Source organism: Poecilia reticulata, chromosome 1, assembly GCF_904066995.2.
Source record: "Poecilia reticulata chromosome 1, P_reticulata-male-v2, whole genome shotgun sequence".
NCBI classification, from domain to species: domain Eukaryota; kingdom Metazoa; phylum Chordata; class Actinopteri; order Cyprinodontiformes; family Poeciliidae; genus Poecilia; species Poecilia reticulata.
The window spans coordinates 13,450,331-13,468,770 of NC_088830.1; the positions used below are offsets into that span (position 1 = coordinate 13,450,331).

At 40.0% G+C, this 18,440-nt stretch overlaps 1 protein-coding gene across 1 annotated transcript; it reads left to right on the forward strand.

Moving 5' to 3' along the window:
- The first annotated feature begins 685 nt into the window (after positions 1-685).
- On the forward strand, positions 686-11,973 carry sec23b (SEC23 homolog B, coat complex II component). The gene is made up of 19 exons (XM_008409299.3): positions 686-853; positions 3,942-4,169; positions 4,690-4,747; positions 4,912-4,998; positions 5,340-5,576; positions 5,704-5,786; positions 5,902-6,046; positions 6,891-7,049; positions 7,133-7,248; positions 7,538-7,661; positions 7,752-7,832; positions 7,945-8,034; positions 8,243-8,349; positions 8,665-8,818; positions 9,073-9,150; positions 10,059-10,220; positions 10,335-10,421; positions 10,559-10,780; positions 11,365-11,973. The coding sequence occupies exons 2-19, from the start codon at positions 3,949-3,951 to the stop codon at positions 11,452-11,454; spliced, it is 2,301 nt and encodes a 766-aa protein (XP_008407521.1). The 5' UTR covers positions 686-853; positions 3,942-3,948; the 3' UTR covers positions 11,455-11,973.
- The last annotated feature ends 6,467 nt before the right edge of the window (positions 11,974-18,440 follow it).

Here is an 18,440-nt window from a genome sequence, read left to right on the forward strand (position 1 = left end):
GCCCTGTGGATTTGGTTCCCAGGCCTCGAGACTGACACATGCGCATCAGACCAAAAAAAAAATGTTTCCTTGAAAATGTTTTGCTTGGAAGAAAAAGGTTCTATATTTCAGTGCTATTCCTCAATTTAAACATATAGAATACAGCACAGCAGTGTGACATGTACCAAAATCAGTAAAATTTGGAAATATATTCAGTGTTGCTGTGCGCCCCTTGGTGGCACCATTGACCAGCAGCTGTACTATGTAAGAAGAAAAATAGAGTTTATGGTCTGTCATGTTTAGATATTAACCTATTAGTGAGAAAGACTCAACTCTTTTCACCAATACTGATGTTGTAATCACTCTAACTTCAGTCAAGTTGAGTGCATAACAATTATGCATGGACATGTTTAATAGGTCAAAATTTCGCTACTATACATAAAGGCATTAATATGAACATTAATGCCTTTAATGACAAAAACATTGAAGGTTGTATACACAATAGTTTTACGGCTATATAGATACGCAACATTATATTCTTCAGAAATGTTACAGAACAGACTGTGACTTTGCTTCCTGTTTGCTGCGGCCCTCAAGAGAAGACCCAACAGACTTCATTTCCCAGAGTACCCCACTTCCGCATGCTACGCTGACTCAACGTCACAGAAAAAGAACCAATAGAAGAATGTCGAATTCGGAGTAACACGTCATTCTAGTAAAGTGCAGAAGCCGGGTTGACAGGGAGTGATCCCACCGCCGACGTCTTTCTGTCCACTTCTTCCGTCTGTTTCCACCTCCAGATGCTCTAAGTTGTCTTCAATACAGCATTCTGTGTCTTCGCTGTCTTCCCCTGAAGTTAACTTGATATAAAAAGGTAGGAGCTCCGCTTAATTTCTATATGGAGTAAGTCGTCCATTTTTTAGCTTCCATTTAAGTGACAGGAAGTGGGGAAAATGCTACTTTCAGTTAGCATATTCGACCTGCTGTGTAAGATGTTTGAGTTTTATAGCAGCGAGGACGAGGTTTGAGTGTAAAACCGTGAATAAAAATACACTGTTTGGCTAAATGTGGACAGTACATTCAGAATATTAGTTTTATTCAATATATTCCGTGTTAGTAGATACATGGTAGTTTTGGCATATTTGACTATGTAGCTCGTGTCTTCATTAATAATGATACGTGGCTACTAGTTTGGATTACTGATTTGGTGTTATTTGAATATTTACACCATGTATGGATAGTTACACCAGGGACACCTCTGTGTTCCTGTTAGTGAAAATCATGATTTAAGAAACAAAATCTTTAATCCACGACTTTAATGTTGCTTTGAGTTTTGATTGTTACTTTGACATACATTTATGTTTACTGACAAATCGAGAATGATTTTAATGTAGAGTTCCTTAGTCCATTGAACACTTCAGAAAAGTTCCTACAAAAAATTCAAATAGGGTGTTAATGGATAGTTTGATAGTTTTAATCAATGCATATGCGAGACACATCTCATGTTTCTTAGTGTTACCGAAAACAAATAGTCTTTTTCTGGGGTTTTTTTCCCTTTGTATTTGAATAGTTATGTGTGAACTGTGAACTTTTGAACAGATGGAACAAATTGCAAAAAGATGTCATCTATGGCTTTTGACCAGCTGACGTGTAATCTAGGATTTCACAGAACAAAGTTTCTGATGTTATCTCGGTGCCACAATCATTTCGCTATTTAAAGAAAAGAAATTATTATTGGTGGTGTTTTGTCTCAATTTTTTTTTTAACATATTCCAAATAAAACAATCAGAACAATACTAAGTTTTACAATCTTACTTTACATCTTCAATGTGATTTTGATTTATCCATACACTCCCATGCTTTTTCTTTTTAGTAATAGTCAGGCAATTAAAAGACATAAGATCCAACAAACATAGACAAATGTGACAGACGAGTTGGGGAATCTGACAAAGTCCTACTTTATTGAAACAAGCCCAATGTAAACCACCTGATCAAATATCAGATGGTGAGAAGGAAACTCTATTATTAGTCCATGGGGAAATTACTGAAGAATGGAGAAAAACGTATTTCAAAGGAAAGAGTAACGTCATTCACCTGCAGATGTAGTTTGATTAACATTCTGAATTAAAATAGAAGGAAATGGATGAATAACTGCAAAAGTAACATGATGGTGAGGGGAAAAAAGTTTATTAAAGTCAAAAATAAAACCAAGAGGTAACACAAATTAAAAGTCAATTTAATTTATGTTGGTGAAAACATGTCAGACATTACTGACGTAAAATAATTTAGTCTGACAAAAATGGTTGGACATTTTGACCGAGGTGCTTCTCCTCTAAACCTTGCAGAAATGTTTCTATTCAGCCCGTCAAATATGTTGCCTTTACAGTGAAAGAAACTGTCACATTATGCTGATGTTGCACATGTCCGACAACCTTGTGACCAAAGTCTGCAGTAGTGGTGTGCGTCTCAGAGCAGAGGCATTAGGTGACAGATGAGAACTGAATCATTTAGCATTTAAACACACTTCCATGGTGAAGCTTTCCTCAGCAGCTCTCTGTATTTCTATCAGAATTGAAATCACGTCACAGCCAAGCTGAGCAGATTGTGGCACAGAAGTGGAAGTGGGGCACAACAAACCACCACATAATAAATACAGGTGAACACATTTCAGAGCTCTAACGGAAAAACCAAACTGGTTCCGATCACAGTAACTCACTCAGAGCCCTGCGCAGCACGATGACTCACAGAGCAGTTTCATGGACCTCTGCTATGGAGAAAGTTTTCTGTGGCAGAACAAACAAAAGTAATTGAGAGCGATATTTATTAACGTGCGTCGGACCCGCTTTGTTTAATCCTTAAACCCGCTTTGTCATATCCAAAACATCCAAAGGTATTAATGTTTTTATTAAATGGCTGCTGAGCAGGGCTGTATCCAGGAAGTTTTTAAAGAGGGCTAACTGGGGGGCCGTTGGGATCACCAAAATAAAAACCCAGGCAGAAGGCAGACCTGCAATAGTGACAAATATTGCGCTCACTACGTGAAGGTGGTTCAGTATATTTATCTGAGCAAAACATATATTACCATGATGTAATAAATGTTTTGGAAAAAAAATGTTTTTAAGTTTTTCTTTTTTTAGAAACTTTGACTAACGGTTTTGTATCTACTATGTTTAATGTAGTGTAAAATATGCAAATGTTACAAAGTACAATACCCTCAATTAAATACAAATCTGAGTCACACGAGTAAATTGTCTTATTTGTTTGAAAAATGTCTGGTGTGAGACACTACCACACTCACGTTTTCATGAACGCTAATTTAATGTTATTAGATGTTGTTTGTATTATTAGACGTTTAAACACTCAGGCAAATGCTAAACGAAAACACGTTTGTATTCTGTTGTTCATTGTTTTTTTTTTGTACAGTCACAGTATTTTTAGCATATCAAAGAAAATATCTTTTGCTCTTAATCTGATTTTAGTCCTTCATGATTACGTTTCTAATCTTTCCCTGCAAAGGAAGAATTTGACCTCTAGTAACTCTGAGGGAGGATATCCAGCTGTAACCAAGGGATGCTTTGCTAAAGGCGTCACTCATATTTCACTACCGCGCAACAACAAAAGCAAAGCGTATACAAATGGTAATCAAAAGTTTGGACACGCCTGTTCATTTACGCTAGGGTTCCTCTGCTCTCTTCTCTCTCCCCGTCATCAAAACCAGTCAAGCAGGTTCGCCAAAGGCGCTTTGTGCGTCACGCTTTCCAGGTTCCGTGTCTTATTTTAGCCTCAGACGGGGACGACTCACCTGTATTTAAAGCAGACCTTCCCTGGAGTTGGTCACACAGAACCACGTTTGTAGCAACGGAGTTTTTGACTGACCTGAGATACTTGGAGCACACTAGGCTCTTTTTGCTGGACTGATCTGTTCAGTTTGGGGTAATTCGACATCTTTTTTTCTGCTGTAGCTCGAAGATGTCGACCTACCAGGAGTTCATTCAACAAAACGAGGATAGAGATGGGGTGCGATTCAGCTGGAACCTCTGGCCCTCCAGTCGTCTGGAGGCCACCAGGCTGGTGGTCCCCGTCTCCTGCCTCTTCACGCCTCTCAAAGAGCGGCCCAACCTGCCACCTGTCCAGTACGAGCCGGTCATGTGCAGCCGGGCCAACTGCAAAGCTGTCCTCAACCCGCTGTGGTAAGTTTCACCCAAATTGGTTTCAAATCAGTGCAGTCTTGTAGTCTATTTATTCCTACTACATGCATGCTTTATGTGTGTTGTCAGCCGGGCTTTATTTATAGAGCTGTTTGAATCCACAATGAGGATAACACTTTACAAAAGCTAAAAATGTTTGGCACCAAGGAAACTAACAAGAAGAAATCTGTAAGGAAGACAAAAGTAGAAGGATAAATAAGAAAAAATGGGGTGGGGGGATAATATTTGGTACAAAATGTTTTTAATCACATTAATCTAGAGGAATGTTGTCTTCTAATTTGGCAAGTTGGTTGTTTGAAATCGTTTAAGCCTGCTTGTTATCCATTTTTATTCGTGTAGTGAATTTAAAGGGGGGAAAAGTACTTTAATTTCCAAATTCTCAGCTCACATTGTATAAATACCAGGTGTGATGTGGAAAAATCTCAATTCTTGTCTTGTTTGTTTCATGGACAGCCACATTTTGTCTCAAGACTACAAAAAACAATGTATTTTTCTCTTGCAGTCAAGTCGACTTCAAAGCCAAAATCTGGGCATGCAACTTCTGTTTCCAGAGGAACCCTGTGAGTACCAAACATGTGCAACATATTTCAGCCCTGATGCTTTTTAATTGATACGCCGACCTTGTGTCACGGCATGCATGAGCTCCGTAGCTTAATGTCGCTTTTCCACATTCCTGCATTAGGCTGGTCAAGCTGACTATTTCTGCCTCTTTGTGTGTTTGCAGTTCCCTCCCTCTTACGCAGGCATATCAGAGGTGAACCAGCCAGCCGAGCTCATGCCACAGTTCTCCACCATCGAGTACATAGTTCAGGTAAATTCTTAATACGTGTATGCACTCTGACCTCGCCCAGTTCTGCAGGCCTGCCATGCAAAAGAGAGATAATGGCGATGCATAAAAGCCACTGGGTTTGGTCTTTCGCTCCAGGACATCTTTGTTCTGACACATCGCTAGGTGGAATGAAAATTCAACAGTTGTATAGCTAGCTGCAACATCATGAATTAAACTGTAATCATGAATTATTGACAGAGGTTTCATCACATTTACTGTGTTATGGTATACAATAGAATGTAAGTGGTGTTACTTATTGTTCTGTCTACGTCGTCTTTAGTCAGACTGGTGTTTAACCTTCCTACTTTCCGTCTACCTCTCAGCGCGGACCCTCGGCCCCGCTCATATTTCTGTATGTTGTGGACACATGCTTGGAAGAAGAGGACCTCCAGGCCCTGAAGGAGTCCCTCCAGATGTCCCTGAGTCTGCTGCCCCCAAATGCCCTGGTGGGCCTCATCACTTTCGGCCGCATGGTCCAGGTGCACGAGTTGACATGCGAGGGGATTGCCAAGAGCTACGTCTTTAGGGGCACCAAGGACCTCACCTCCAAACAGATCCAGGTAGGTTCAGATTACTTTAACGAATAAAGGATGTATCGGTAATTCATATATTTTTCTCTAAAATAGCGGGTATTCATCCTGACATGATCTCTCAGATTGGTTTGGTAATGTGTGGTTTTAATTTCAGGAGATGCTTGGGCTGACGAAGCAAGCAGCACCGGGACAGCAAGGTCGCCCCGTGGCTCCTCAGGAGGCTGCTGCCTCATGCAGGTACGAAGGACAACACCGGTTCTCTGTTACTAATCACTATCAGCTGCCTTCCACCACACCTGGCTGTTTGTTGTTTTGATTCGGTTCTAAGAACTTTTTCTTTTTCCCCGTCTAGGTTCCTGCAGCCAGTCCACCGAGTCGACATGAACCTGACCGACTTGCTGGGAGAACTCCAGAGGGACCCCTGGCCTGTCCCTCAGGGGAAACGGCCGCTGCGCTCCACCGGCGTCGCGCTGTCTGTTGCTGTCGGCCTCCTTGAGGTAAAAAAAACAAACCACTATAGTACAATAACGGGTTCCACGAATGTCGATGGTTTAGACATGGTGCGCAGTGAGCCTCTCTGAGAAAGCCACATCACGTCTTCCTGCATATTTACTCTCTGCAGCAGCAGCATGTTTGCATTGCAGCCCGTTGGCCGCTCCCTCTCAGCGCTTTGCCCTTTCCCTCCACCGATATTATCCTCTCTTTTCTCCTTCTAATAATCTGTGCTGTTATGTAACTACTAGTACAAGAGAACGTTCACCCGACTGCACCTTTCCCCACCCAGTGGGAGAATTTTGGTGCTTTTAATCATTTTAGATGCTCTGATCGGACTAGAGGACTAAGCTGTCTGTACAAAGCAGAGCCACAGAACACCGTGTAAATGTTTTGTGTAACTAAGGACTGAATGTCTTTCTGTAATTGAATCACCATTTAATTTAGTTTTTATCAAAGTAGGTTCTTGTTGCTATATTTGTGTCTAGATGGCTCTTTTCCAAACGTTTCATAATGCTCTGGACGTCCCCGGACTTTGCACTTTGGATTTGTCTGCTGGTTGTCAAGTTCGGTCTTTGCTAATGTAGATTCACACCCTAAGAGTTTATGTGAAGTTTTTATGTGGCGTGCATATCTTATTCCATACAACTCTCTCCGTTAGACATGGCTCTTTCAGTGGAAAATTTTGAGTTTTTTTGTTTTGTTTGGGGTGTTTTTTGCTAAATATCAATCATATTAGTAAAAATAAGAAACAAGGCTGAAAAATTTTTTTTTTAATTTTGTGTTTGTAAAACCTGAGATGAAACACAACTCAAGTGAAGCCCAAATGCTTCTTTGTCTTTCTCTCAGGGGGCTTTCCCAAACACAGGGGCTCGTGTGATGCTGTTCATCGGGGGGCCGCCCACCCAGGGACCCGGCATGGTGGTGGGAGACGAACTGAAAACCCCCATCCGCTCCTGGCACGACATCCAGAAAGACAACGCACGGCATCTGAAGAAAGCAACCAAGGTGATGCATTTAGGAAACCTCTGATATGTTCAGGAACAGTGAATTAAAATGATTATTTATTTACTGATCTTTTGTTCCCACAGTACTATGAAGCTTTGGCCAACCGCTCAGCTGTGAACGGACACAGTATCGACATCTACGCATGCGCTCTGGACCAGACGGGCCTTCTGGAGATGAAGTGCTTATCTAATCTCACAGGGTACGTCTGAACTGACTGTGTTTCATTTGAGGGTACAGGATTAGTTTGGTCAGTCCTTTTTTTTTTTTCCATTATAGTTCAGTTTCCTTTGTTGATGTGTTGGTAAAATAGCACATATCCACGCTACCTGACATTAATCAGAGATATAGTAAGAGGGAAAGATGGGCATCACCAAAATGACTAAATTAAAGCCAAAATGACTACAAAGCAAAAATAAATCTGCAATAAGTAGATAATTTTCCATCAATGCTTTAGTAAAAATTTTGTAACCAGTTTTTATGTATTTCAGGGGTCACATTGTGATGGGGGACTCCTTCAATACATCCCTGTTTAAGCAAACCTTCCAGAGAGTCTTCAACAAAGACTACAATGGAGATTTCCGGATGGCGTTCGGAGGAAACCTGGAGGTCAAGGTAAATCGGTTCACTTAAAATACGACAAATATTACTCGTATAGTTTCATGTACCAGACGTTGAAATCTGTCCCGTTGTTCGTCTTTGTAGACATCCAGAGAGCTGAAGGTCTGCGGGGCCATCGGGCCGTGTGTTTCACTGCACTCAAAGGGTCCTTCTGTTTCGGAGAATGTGAGTCGCCGCCCCAGATTGAACTGTGGGACTCGGATTCCTTAGCCTCGCGTAGGTAATCTGAGACTCTCAATGCTCTGGAATTCACCACAGCCTGTTTTCTGTTTCACAGGAGATGGGCATTGGAGGCACAAACCAGTGGAAGCTGTGCAGTCTCGACCCCTCCACTACTTTGGGTGTTTACTTTGAAGTTGTGAATCAGGTAAAAAATATATATATATATATTTTATTTGTTTTAGCTTTTTAGCTTTCCAGGATTGGAGTGCATATCAATCACTTGAAATAAGAGAGCATCTGTGATCCAGGATAATGGCTTTTTTTGTTTAAGTTTGCAGACAATTCCTTGTTGTTTTCCTTGCTGTGAAACGACTTGTGCACAAGAGGACTGATTGTGTTCTGTGTTTGTGTAGCACAATGCACCGGTGCCACAGGGCGGTCGAGGGGCGGTCCAGTTCGTAACCCAGTACCAGCACTCCAACACGCAGAGGAGGATACGGGTCACCACCATCGCCAGGAAGTAAGACTCTTATTTTGCTGTTCAAGTTCTGTCCTAAATCTGGACTTTATTGTCAGTTCGATATGTTCCTGACAAACCAGTTTCTCTCACTGGAAAAATGTTGACGAGGAATTAATTAAATAAAGGAATGCACACTAGAATGAAGGTTGTCCTCACTAGAGATGTTTTGCATGCTTGCTGTTTAGTTCGTCCGTGAAAACATGTAAACTATGTGCGTCATCACGTCGCGCCCACACTCACCTGTGGTTTTCTTTTTGTCCTGCATTCTTCCTCTACCACGCATCCTCCCTCTTCTTTCTTCGTGGACTGTTGCAGTTGGGCGGACGCCCAGTCTCAGATTCAGCACATCGAGTCCTCGTTCGACCAAGAAGCGGCCGCCGTGCTCATGGCTCGCCTGGGCGTCTTCAGGGCCGAGTCAGAGGAGGGCCCAGACGTTCTCAGGTGGCTCGACAGGCAGCTTATCCGCCTGGTGAGTTGGAAACAAATTCAGGAACTTTTGATTTTCTTTTTGTTTTTGGAATATTGTTTATGTGAAATATTTCAATTCGGTTTTAAATTTAAATAATAAACAATACATTTAGGTAGGAAACCTCTAAAATATTTGGATTTTACCGGACAAGTCTATTTGACTTTAGAGGAGTAAAAGTGATGTTAGAAATTATTTATTACAGATCATATGATGTGAATCATAATTAAACGCTTTGCTTCCTGTCATGTTTTCAGTGTCAGAAGTTTGGCCAGTTCAACAAGGATGATCCAACGTCCTTCAGACTGTCTGAGTCCCTGTCCCTCTACCCACAGGTAAACCTGCCACGCAGTGGAAATGCAACACAAAACTGCAGCTTCATCATTGTGAAAATGATGTCTTCCTTGGTGTCAATCATTTAGCTAGCAGCTGGTCTGAGAGGGATCAAGACATTAAACTATCTGTTAGCAACTTTTAAACAACTGAACTCACCAAATCCTCAGAGTTTTATGCAAGCACCATTTTATGAACCTTTAGACCAACATCAGGTTTGCTTTGGGCGTCTGTTTAGACAGAGGGAGGATAAAGTGCACTAGTAACGATCTTTCTGTGTGACACGTGTATTGCAAAAGGAAGATTGTTGTGGTCAGAGTTACTGCGTGATATAAAAGATTCTTTTTTTTTTTCTTTTTTTCTTTGACTCCGACTGAAAATGCCTCCAGTTTCCTCGCATTTCTTTGGCAAGAAAAAAATCCCTTGACCTGTCTGTAAACAACTAATCAAAATAAACATGACAACAGGTTCAAGGTTAATAAAAAGCATTTCCATCAAGTCTCGTTCCTTTAGTCTCTCCTCAGATTACCTGATTAACTAATCTGGCCAACTAATCAGTACGAATGCTAAATTAAGATACTAAGAACTATTTACTGGACTTCATATAACACAAAAACAAATTCTTACTTGCAATAAGACCAGAGAGTCCTTAAAGTCTTAAATTCACTAAAGTAACATTGGTCTTGGCAGAACTATTTAATCTTATAGATTAGGTTTTTTATATTTCATATTTCCTCGCTAGCTAGCTTTCTCACATCTTAAATGTGAAGCCTGCAGAAACCCTGTTGACTATCCCTATATTTAGAATACAACGTAAAAGGCCTTCAATTAGTATTTAGGAATTTTTATTAAAGGTTATTTTAGGATATTTTTCTCACTTATGTTTTTTTCTCCCTTGTTGCTCTTACAGTTCATGTTCCACCTCCGGAGGTCACCGTTCCTCCAGGTGTTCAACAACAGCCCCGATGAGTCGTCCTACTACAGGCACCACTTTGTCAGGCAGGACCTGACCCAGTCCCTGATTATGATCCAGCCCATCCTCTACTCCTACTCCTTCCACGGGCCACCAGAGGTCAGCCTCACTCCCTTCATACTGTCATCCGTTTCATACCGTCTGTTCAGCTGGTGTCAAAGTGTCTTCACGGCCAAGCGTTGTAAAGCTCAGTTTGGTTTTGTTTTTTCTCAGCCTGTGCTCCTGGACAGCAGCAGCATCCTGCCGGATCGAATCCTGCTGATGGACACCTTCTTCCAGCTGGTTATCTACCACGGAGAGGTGAGGCAGGACGCAGCAGAAATCTAGTTTGTCTGCATCAGAATGCTTCATTCTGAACTTTTTATTGTTGTTTTAAAATCTGGATAAATAAAAAAAAGCATGGGTAATTAATTATTTTTTTTCCAATGTGATTTCAGACTATTGCTCAGTGGAGAAAGGCAGGCTACCAGGAAATGCCAGAGTATGAGAACTTTAAGCAGCTGCTTCAGGCTCCTCTGGATGACGCTCAGGAGATCCTGCAGACCCGCTTCCCCATGCCTCGCTACGTCGACACTGAACATGGAGGCTCACAGGCGCGATTCCTGCTGTCCAAAGTCAACCCGTCGCAAACGCACAACAACCTCTATGCCTGGGGACAGGTACACGCTTTCTCATTCATAGTACTTGACCTTTTCTTTTTCTGCCACTTTTCCATAGAGGGCAGATTTGTAGTTGCCCTGTTGACAGTTTCTTCATCTGTATGGGGTTTCTTTTCCCATATAAAATCCTCATGAAATACATTTAAATCACGGACACCATTGTACGGTGCCGTAGTCCAGATTGAGATTGTTCCACCGTCCTGCAGAGCCGCTGTAGTCACAGATAAAATCTTCTGCAAGACTTGAATGAAACAAATCAACCAAAAATCCCCCAGATTTCCTGTCTAAAATGCAGGCCTACTACATCAGAAGTCTCCAACACAGTTCTTGGATTATTTAACCTTTTATTTGAGACTTGGAAGATTAAAATCTATAATCGGCATTAAACTCCTTACTTCCTGCATCAAGAGGAAGGGGTGAACCCTTAACCTGTTGTTGAAACTGCTGAAACGCAAAGTGTAGGATTATCAACAGATTGAGGTCTGAGTGCTACAAACGTATCATTGGATCAGTTCTGTTATGAAACGATCTATTTGTAAATAAACAATGAATGTTAATTATGTTTTGTTTTTCTGTATCTGTAGGAGACAGGAGCACCAATCCTGACTGATGATGTCAGCCTGCAGGTCTTCATGGACCATTTAAAGAAACTGGCTGTTTCCAGCTCTGCATAGACATCTTGTCAAGGCACAAAATAAACAAAAAATGGAATATGACCATCAGCTACCAGGATCCATTAACATTTCTAATGTTTCTTTATTATTATTATTTTCTTTTTTCAAAGAAGCCAACCTTTAACGTCTGTGTGTCTCTGTCTTGACTTGTTACTTTTAATAAGAGGAGCAACAGAAAAGGGTCGCTGACTGCGAATTCCTGCAAATATTACGTGTCGAGTTATTTTCAACTTATTTATGAGGAATGGTTCTTCTCTGTACGGAAACGAGACTCTGTGAAACATTTTTGCTAATTCCACATCTGTAATATACCTGTTCTTAACTTTGACATGCAGAGTGATTAGACTAATTTGTTCTCTTGTGTATTTGCTGCATCAGACGGGGGTTAAAGCTGCTGTTAAAATTATGCCTGTACATGTATGCATCTGCTTTGTTCATAGCTTGAGATTAAATGTGTAGAATGTTTTTCAGAAAAATAAATTATAGCAGAATATCCAATGCTCGCCGAAAAACCAAAAACCTGTTTGTTTGCCTGATGAGTTGACACCCACGGTTTGTTCAAAATCTGTCCTGTCAGATTTGGGAGGCTCTTCGGGGATTATACCTCTTGACTGTTTCCAAGGAATTTCCATCCCTGCGTAATGAGGATCCGTGTTCCCAGTAATGGAAGTCAATCCCAGGAGCTCAGCTGACTGTTTCCAATGACGACCATTCATCTGTTTTTGACTGATTGTATAAGACGTTACCATAGTTTCATCCCGACCCGCTGACCATCTGGTATTTTGCACCCAGTGACTGTCCAAGGCGTCTTTGTAATGAAACTGTAAAGACTGAGAGCTGAAACCCTTTCAGGATTCTTCACAGGCCTTCGCAGTTTTTGCGTTTTCCTCTCATAGCACTAGAAAGCTACAGTGCTGATCAGACGTTTACATTCAACTCGACAATCAAATTTGAGCATTTATTGATGCATTCAAACCATCCTTTTCCCCCACCCCCAAACTGGACTGAAAATACAACTATTCCAAAGAATTTAGAAAAAATGTATACAATTGTTTTTGATGCTTTTCCTCAAATCCTTCACTCCTTCCAATGTTGTTAAATTTGTCCACTGAAACTGGTGTGCTAGCATCCTGCACATTATATTGGTGAGAGTTTCTGGATTGTCCCCTAATATCCTGAACCATTCCCTTTCATCTGAGGTCACAGTTTGGACAGAATGATCCCAAATATACATCGACACCAGACAAACTAAAATGCCTTGTGGAGAAAAGTTATGGTCAGAGGACACAAAGATTGAGATATCTGGCCAAATTGATTGGTAAAAACTGAAGGCTATGTTTACATCTTTTAATGTCGCGACCAGATTATCAACTAGGTTGTTTTCTTTTTTTATTCGAAAAATTAGCGAATCTGCCCTGTCAGATTTGGGAGGCAAAAACTAAAACAGGAATTGTTTAGTTTGATTTGATCTCAGACAGAGAGGGAGAAACTAATGTCTTTTTATACTGTGAATATCTAATTTCAGCTCTGACTCCACTTTACAATCATGCATGCAACAGAAAAAGCAAAAAAAAGAAAACCCACAAGTGACAGGGGAGCTCTGCTGACGTTTTCCTGCCGTAAATAATCAAATGCCAGGCATCTGTCAGGATATGTGTGAGAAACGGCTTTACTCTGTCGGGTATTAGTGGAAATGCGAAGGATTGCGTGAGCAAAATAAAAGAGATGCATATAGCGTGTTGTCACAACACTAGGTGACATGTCCTCTGTGCAGATTGGAGGCAACAGCTATCCCCAAACAATCGCCCCCCCCCTCTCTTCCCCCTACAACCCCATCATTCATCACCGCAGATGTAAAGACACACGACCACAATGATAAAACCACTCAGTCAACATCTACTGTCACTGTAAGCTGATTTTAGAGCAGACAGTATGATTTCGAGGATCAGTGAATAGCAGATTACAAAGACTAATCCTAAGGGGCAACGTGTTAAGAGGAAAATTCTACTCTTATCAGCTTTGAGCAGAAGTTGCCCCTAAAATACAAATGAAGTCCGTGTCTTTCACGAGCCCAGAGTTTGATGCGCCTCACTCTGAGGCTGCACACACTTTTGAGGTACCGAAGGGGAAAGCAAGCGACGCACTGCGACAGCAATTAATCTCCCCTGACATCGATACTCATGCACAACGCAGAAAACCCGGGATAAGTTTGTGCACTTTTCAATTTGCAGCCGAGCCGCTGCAGGGGATTTGAGGCCCCACCGCACATGGATATGATGTGATCTCATGGAAGAGGAAATAAATGCACCGTTGTTTAATCTCTGCATTTACATGCTTGGCCTTCTTCATGCATGTCAAAGCTACGGCTTCGCGTGCTTAGAGATTTAGAAACGTTAAACTTTCCATCTTTCTCTCTCTCTCTCTCTCTCTCTCTCTGAGTTCCAGACTTAGGCAAAGCTGCAAGGAAATGTGTCATCACTTTATCAACTAAAAAAAAAGAAAAGAAAAGAAATCTAAGGGATCAGTTGAAATCCAACAGCCAAAGAAATCTATTTTGGGTTCTGGCGTCAACTTACGTAAGATTTCAGTGTGAAATATGTTGCTCTTTTTATCTAAATGATCAGATGGTGCTATTAATAGTGTGATTCTGTTTTTAGTGCGAGAGGTTAAACTGTTGAAACGCAAGTAGCTTTACAACAGTCTAATTTTGTTTTCACACTGAACTGAATGCAAAAGAGTGTCTGAAGTGCCACAATGCAATCAAGTGTGAGCCAATAAAAATATACATGGCTATGTAAATAAAAGTGGAAGTGAATATATTACATGAATTAAATATACTCAATATGAAGAATTTAATAACTGAATGACAAATATGTCATTTATTAAATGCAGAAAGTACTAATGTGGAAAATATAGGTGCTATTTTGAATTAACTGCAGGTAAATAAAAATTAATAAAACATATCGCAAAACATATAAAACAGATCTGTGCAAAAAAGATTTAAAAAGTCAAGTTCATACTTTTATGGCCAAAAAAAACCTTTTCAAACACTCATTCTTCTGGAAGCAAAGTTTCTGTGAAGCCTTTAGGGTCCCCCCCCCCAAAAAAAAAAAACTAACTTTGTGAATGTAAAAAGTATAATCTAGAAAAGAAATATCTATGTCAATCTTAATCTTCATTTTTGAAGCTTTAGCCAATAAAACACTTGATTTATAATCTGCACTTTTCCTCCCCTTTTTACTGCTTCGAAATCATTACTGAATGCGTTCCTCTGCTGTGTCTGTGACGCGTGTGTGACGCCTCTTTATCTGGTTTCCTTTTCTTTTACAGGATCAGTGAGCGCGTCCACGTCTATTACACCACACTGCGGGAAACGACTTCAACTGTGTCAACCGAAGAGCTGGGATTAACTTCCTGTTATTGCCAGAAACCCAGGAGACAACCTTTGACCACCCACATGGACGTCATAAGCGGTGTTTATGAGACAGCCGCCAAGTCAAGTCATTGGTCTTCCAGCGTGCTGCTGATATGGCATAAGGCTCTTGTCAGCTGGTGGCAGCGACTACTGGGTCACTTAAAGAGACAAACTATCTCTTGAAGTAGCAGAGTCCATGACCTAACTGCTTTAGTAGGTCTGAAACATACCGATTCATAGAGTGCCTTCCAAACTTCATAGCACCCCTGGTAAAGATCTATTAAATACCACGATATTTATTGTTGTGACATAATTACACACTAAAAAGTTTGTAATAGTCACTGGTTCCCCTTTTGTTTATACTTTGTACATTGACAATGGGAGAGCCTTATCCAATTGGGAATTTTCATTGACTACACATAGAAAAGACAACATGGCTTTGTGTGAACGACGTGAGACTGTGGTCGCAAGGTCAAAGGTCGATAATGTCCAAAGAAAAATGCCTGTTTAAGTCTAAATGTGAATAAGAGGTGGATTTGAGAGTCTGACTGTCAGCGTCTTGGTTTAGGCTGAATTTGGGCGTATTTATTTCAAAAGATATTTATGGAATTTAAAAAAAAAGACGAAAACAGGCAAACCTTAGATAACCAGAAATCGATCTCCGTCTACGTGCATATTTGGGGGGGCTTGTTCTTCTTCCGTAACATTTCACAACATTGCTGCACACAGAGAGTGAAATCTTTGGTCGATCCTCTTTTAGTCCTGGTTTCTCTTTCATACTGTCTTCTCTGCAGTCCAGCCCACGGGCTAAAGCATTCAGCTCTGGAAACTGAGAGAAAGGTTGATTTTTTTTATTTGAGCAGATGTTAGTGAACATCATCCCACTAAAAGACCTGATGACGACCTGTTAATGTTTACTGGCAGAGATCAGCAGGTTTTTACTTCAAAGAGTTTATTATGTCACCACTACTAATAAGAGACCCAGAGCATCACAGATCCCACACCATACCTAGAGTGAGCCTGAGGCTCTTTTCCGCATATTCATTCTTTTGTTACGCAGTAAATCAGCATGGAGTGCTAGCTGCAAAATTTTTAAGTAAAATCTTTAAAATAGCTAAATAAATAATACATAAAGCAATCTCTGTCTGATTTGCAAGTTTTGTGTTATTGAGCCCCATTTAAAATACTTGCATCAGTATATATATATATATATATATATATATATATATATATATATATATATATATATATATATATATATATATATATATATATATACTTAATATATATATATATATATATATATATATATATATTTTATTTATATATATATATATATACTTTATATATATATATATATATATATATATATATATATATATATATATATATATATATATATATATATATATATATATATATATATATATATATATTACCCTTTAAAATTTTTGTCGGTTTTCATATTTTTGTTTTCCAAGAGGTGAAGATATTTTTGCTGACAATAATAGAAGATGATTTTCAATTGATAGATTTTTGTAAGGGTTAATAGAGAACCCCAAGTTATTCATAACCCCATTGAATTTAGGTTTAACGTTGTCTTTTACTTCTACAAACATGCTTCCAGACAGTGTCCCAACTTGAATGTGAAAGACAAATTGTGAAGGAAGCTAAAGGTTAGAATGACGACGAGGAGGCCTTGGCGGCCTGGAGCGCGTCACTGAAGATAAATAGTCAGAATACTTGTGGAAACATGCAAGAGGCTGATCTGCAAGTGTCTGAAAGGCTTGACTAATGTAATGCCTATTTGTCTTTATTTTTCTGCAATTATATTCTTATGTTGTCTTATTCTCCTTTGGAAGATATGTCATTTCCATTCAGAATTAAATTTAATTCCTAAATGGAATATATATATATATCTTCTAATGGTCATGACTAATTTTAGGTTTAACTGTATTTATTTGGTGACATTTGTTGCTGGTATGAAAGGTTTGACTAATGTAATGCCTATTATATTAATACGTTTATACTCATGGGAGTGCATTAGTAAAAATCTGCCAGTATCACTAGCGGCTTGTTCTTCAGTACCTTAGCTGACAGCCCTGACCTGATTTATGAGTTCTCATCGAGGCGTTGAAGCAAGAATTAGCCTCGGGGGTTAAAGATGTTGGCATACCACTGAGGTAACTCGCATGTTGGACCTGTCTGACGACCCAGTTTATATCGGGGTTACAAATACCAGCTTAAATGATTTCTATCTTCACCTTTTGGTGCCGCAGAGTTCACGCTGAAAATCAGCAGGTCTCCTCGAGTTTAGCCTGCGGGAAACAGACGGACACTGCCCAGATTCTCCCGCCGAACGACGGAGCACACGGGTCAGCTTCTCCGAAAATACTCAGAAATTAAGCTCAGTTCAAGGAGAAAAAGTTGAAACGCTTTCTGTTGGGGGATTTAAAAAATAATTAGTGTGCAAGGACATTTAATAGTTTTAGTTAATGCCACAGAGTCATGAGAGCGGACTGCTTACGCACACTCTTGCACATTGTATAATCAGGAATCACTGAAAAGTCAAAGTGTAGCATTTTTAATTTGGTCTTGCTGAGTGTTATATTTTAATTCACAGCGAATACCTGCTTCAGATTCATTTCCCTTAAGCCTTTCTCCTCCCTTATCTTCCTCCTCCTTATCTTCTCCCTCTGTCCTGGTCCATCTTTCTCTGGCCGGATTCTAATTTCCCTTCATTCTTGTCGGTTTGGGATTATGCTGATGTTATCTATAGGCAAACACACATCTGCCCTGGGATTAATTACCACCGACTATTGTGCTCATGATTACATTCAGTTTGAAAGAACTGGATGGACGTCTCCCACCAGTGTTACAAGTTTTGACTCCTTTATTTAAAAAAAAAAAAAAAAAGTAAAGACAAAAATCACACATCACCAACATTCATGAGAAAATATTTTTCCCACTACACATTTTTCTGTTTTTGCTTCTTTTTTCCCGCCACACATTAAAATGTCATATTACCAAGTAAATGTTTATGTAAATCAATGATTAACAAAGATTAAGAAGGGGGAAGGCAAAAATCTGTTTTCAAGTGATGATTTTATTTGATATGATAACAAATCTATCCAAACCAGTCTGGACATGTTGAATCACGTGTTCACGCAAACCTGAAGTTTCCAACTTTTGTTAAAAGAGGCCAAAGAGGGTGAAAGGCCGTTTCATTTTTCGTGGCCTCAGATCTAATAGTTTTATTTCACCGAGCACCTTGAGTGGCACCATCATGTTGTGGAAATGCTTTTCAAAAGAATGACACGGGAGGCTGGTCCGGATTGATGGGAAGATGAATGGCCGTTCACATGGTAACCCAGGAAACAAAACCTGTTCAAGAATAGAAAAAAAAACAAAAAAAAAAAATGCGCTTTTGGAGACGGTTCACCATCCAGCGGGACAATGTCATGGACCTTGTAGTTGTAGTGAAATGCTTAGAAACAAAGTATATCCATGTGTTAGAATGGCCAAGTCAAAGCCCAGACCTACCCAGACTGATTTTGTAATCAGTGGCAAG

What these genes read in the sequence shown, in the direction of transcription:
- sec23b (XM_008409299.3), top strand. Translation starts at nt 3,949, where the DNA reads ATGTCGACCTACCAGGAGTTCATTCAACAAAACGAGGATAGAGATGGG. An exon ending in GAGGCTGCTGCCTCATGCAG is followed by an intron (nt 5,787 to 5,901) that starts GTACGAAGGACA and finishes TTCCCCGTCTAG; the next exon opens with GTTCCTGCAGCCAGTCCACC. An exon ending in GAGGAAACCTGGAGGTCAAG is followed by an intron (nt 7,662 to 7,751) that starts GTAAATCGGTTC and finishes TCGTCTTTGTAG; the next exon opens with ACATCCAGAGAGCTGAAGGT.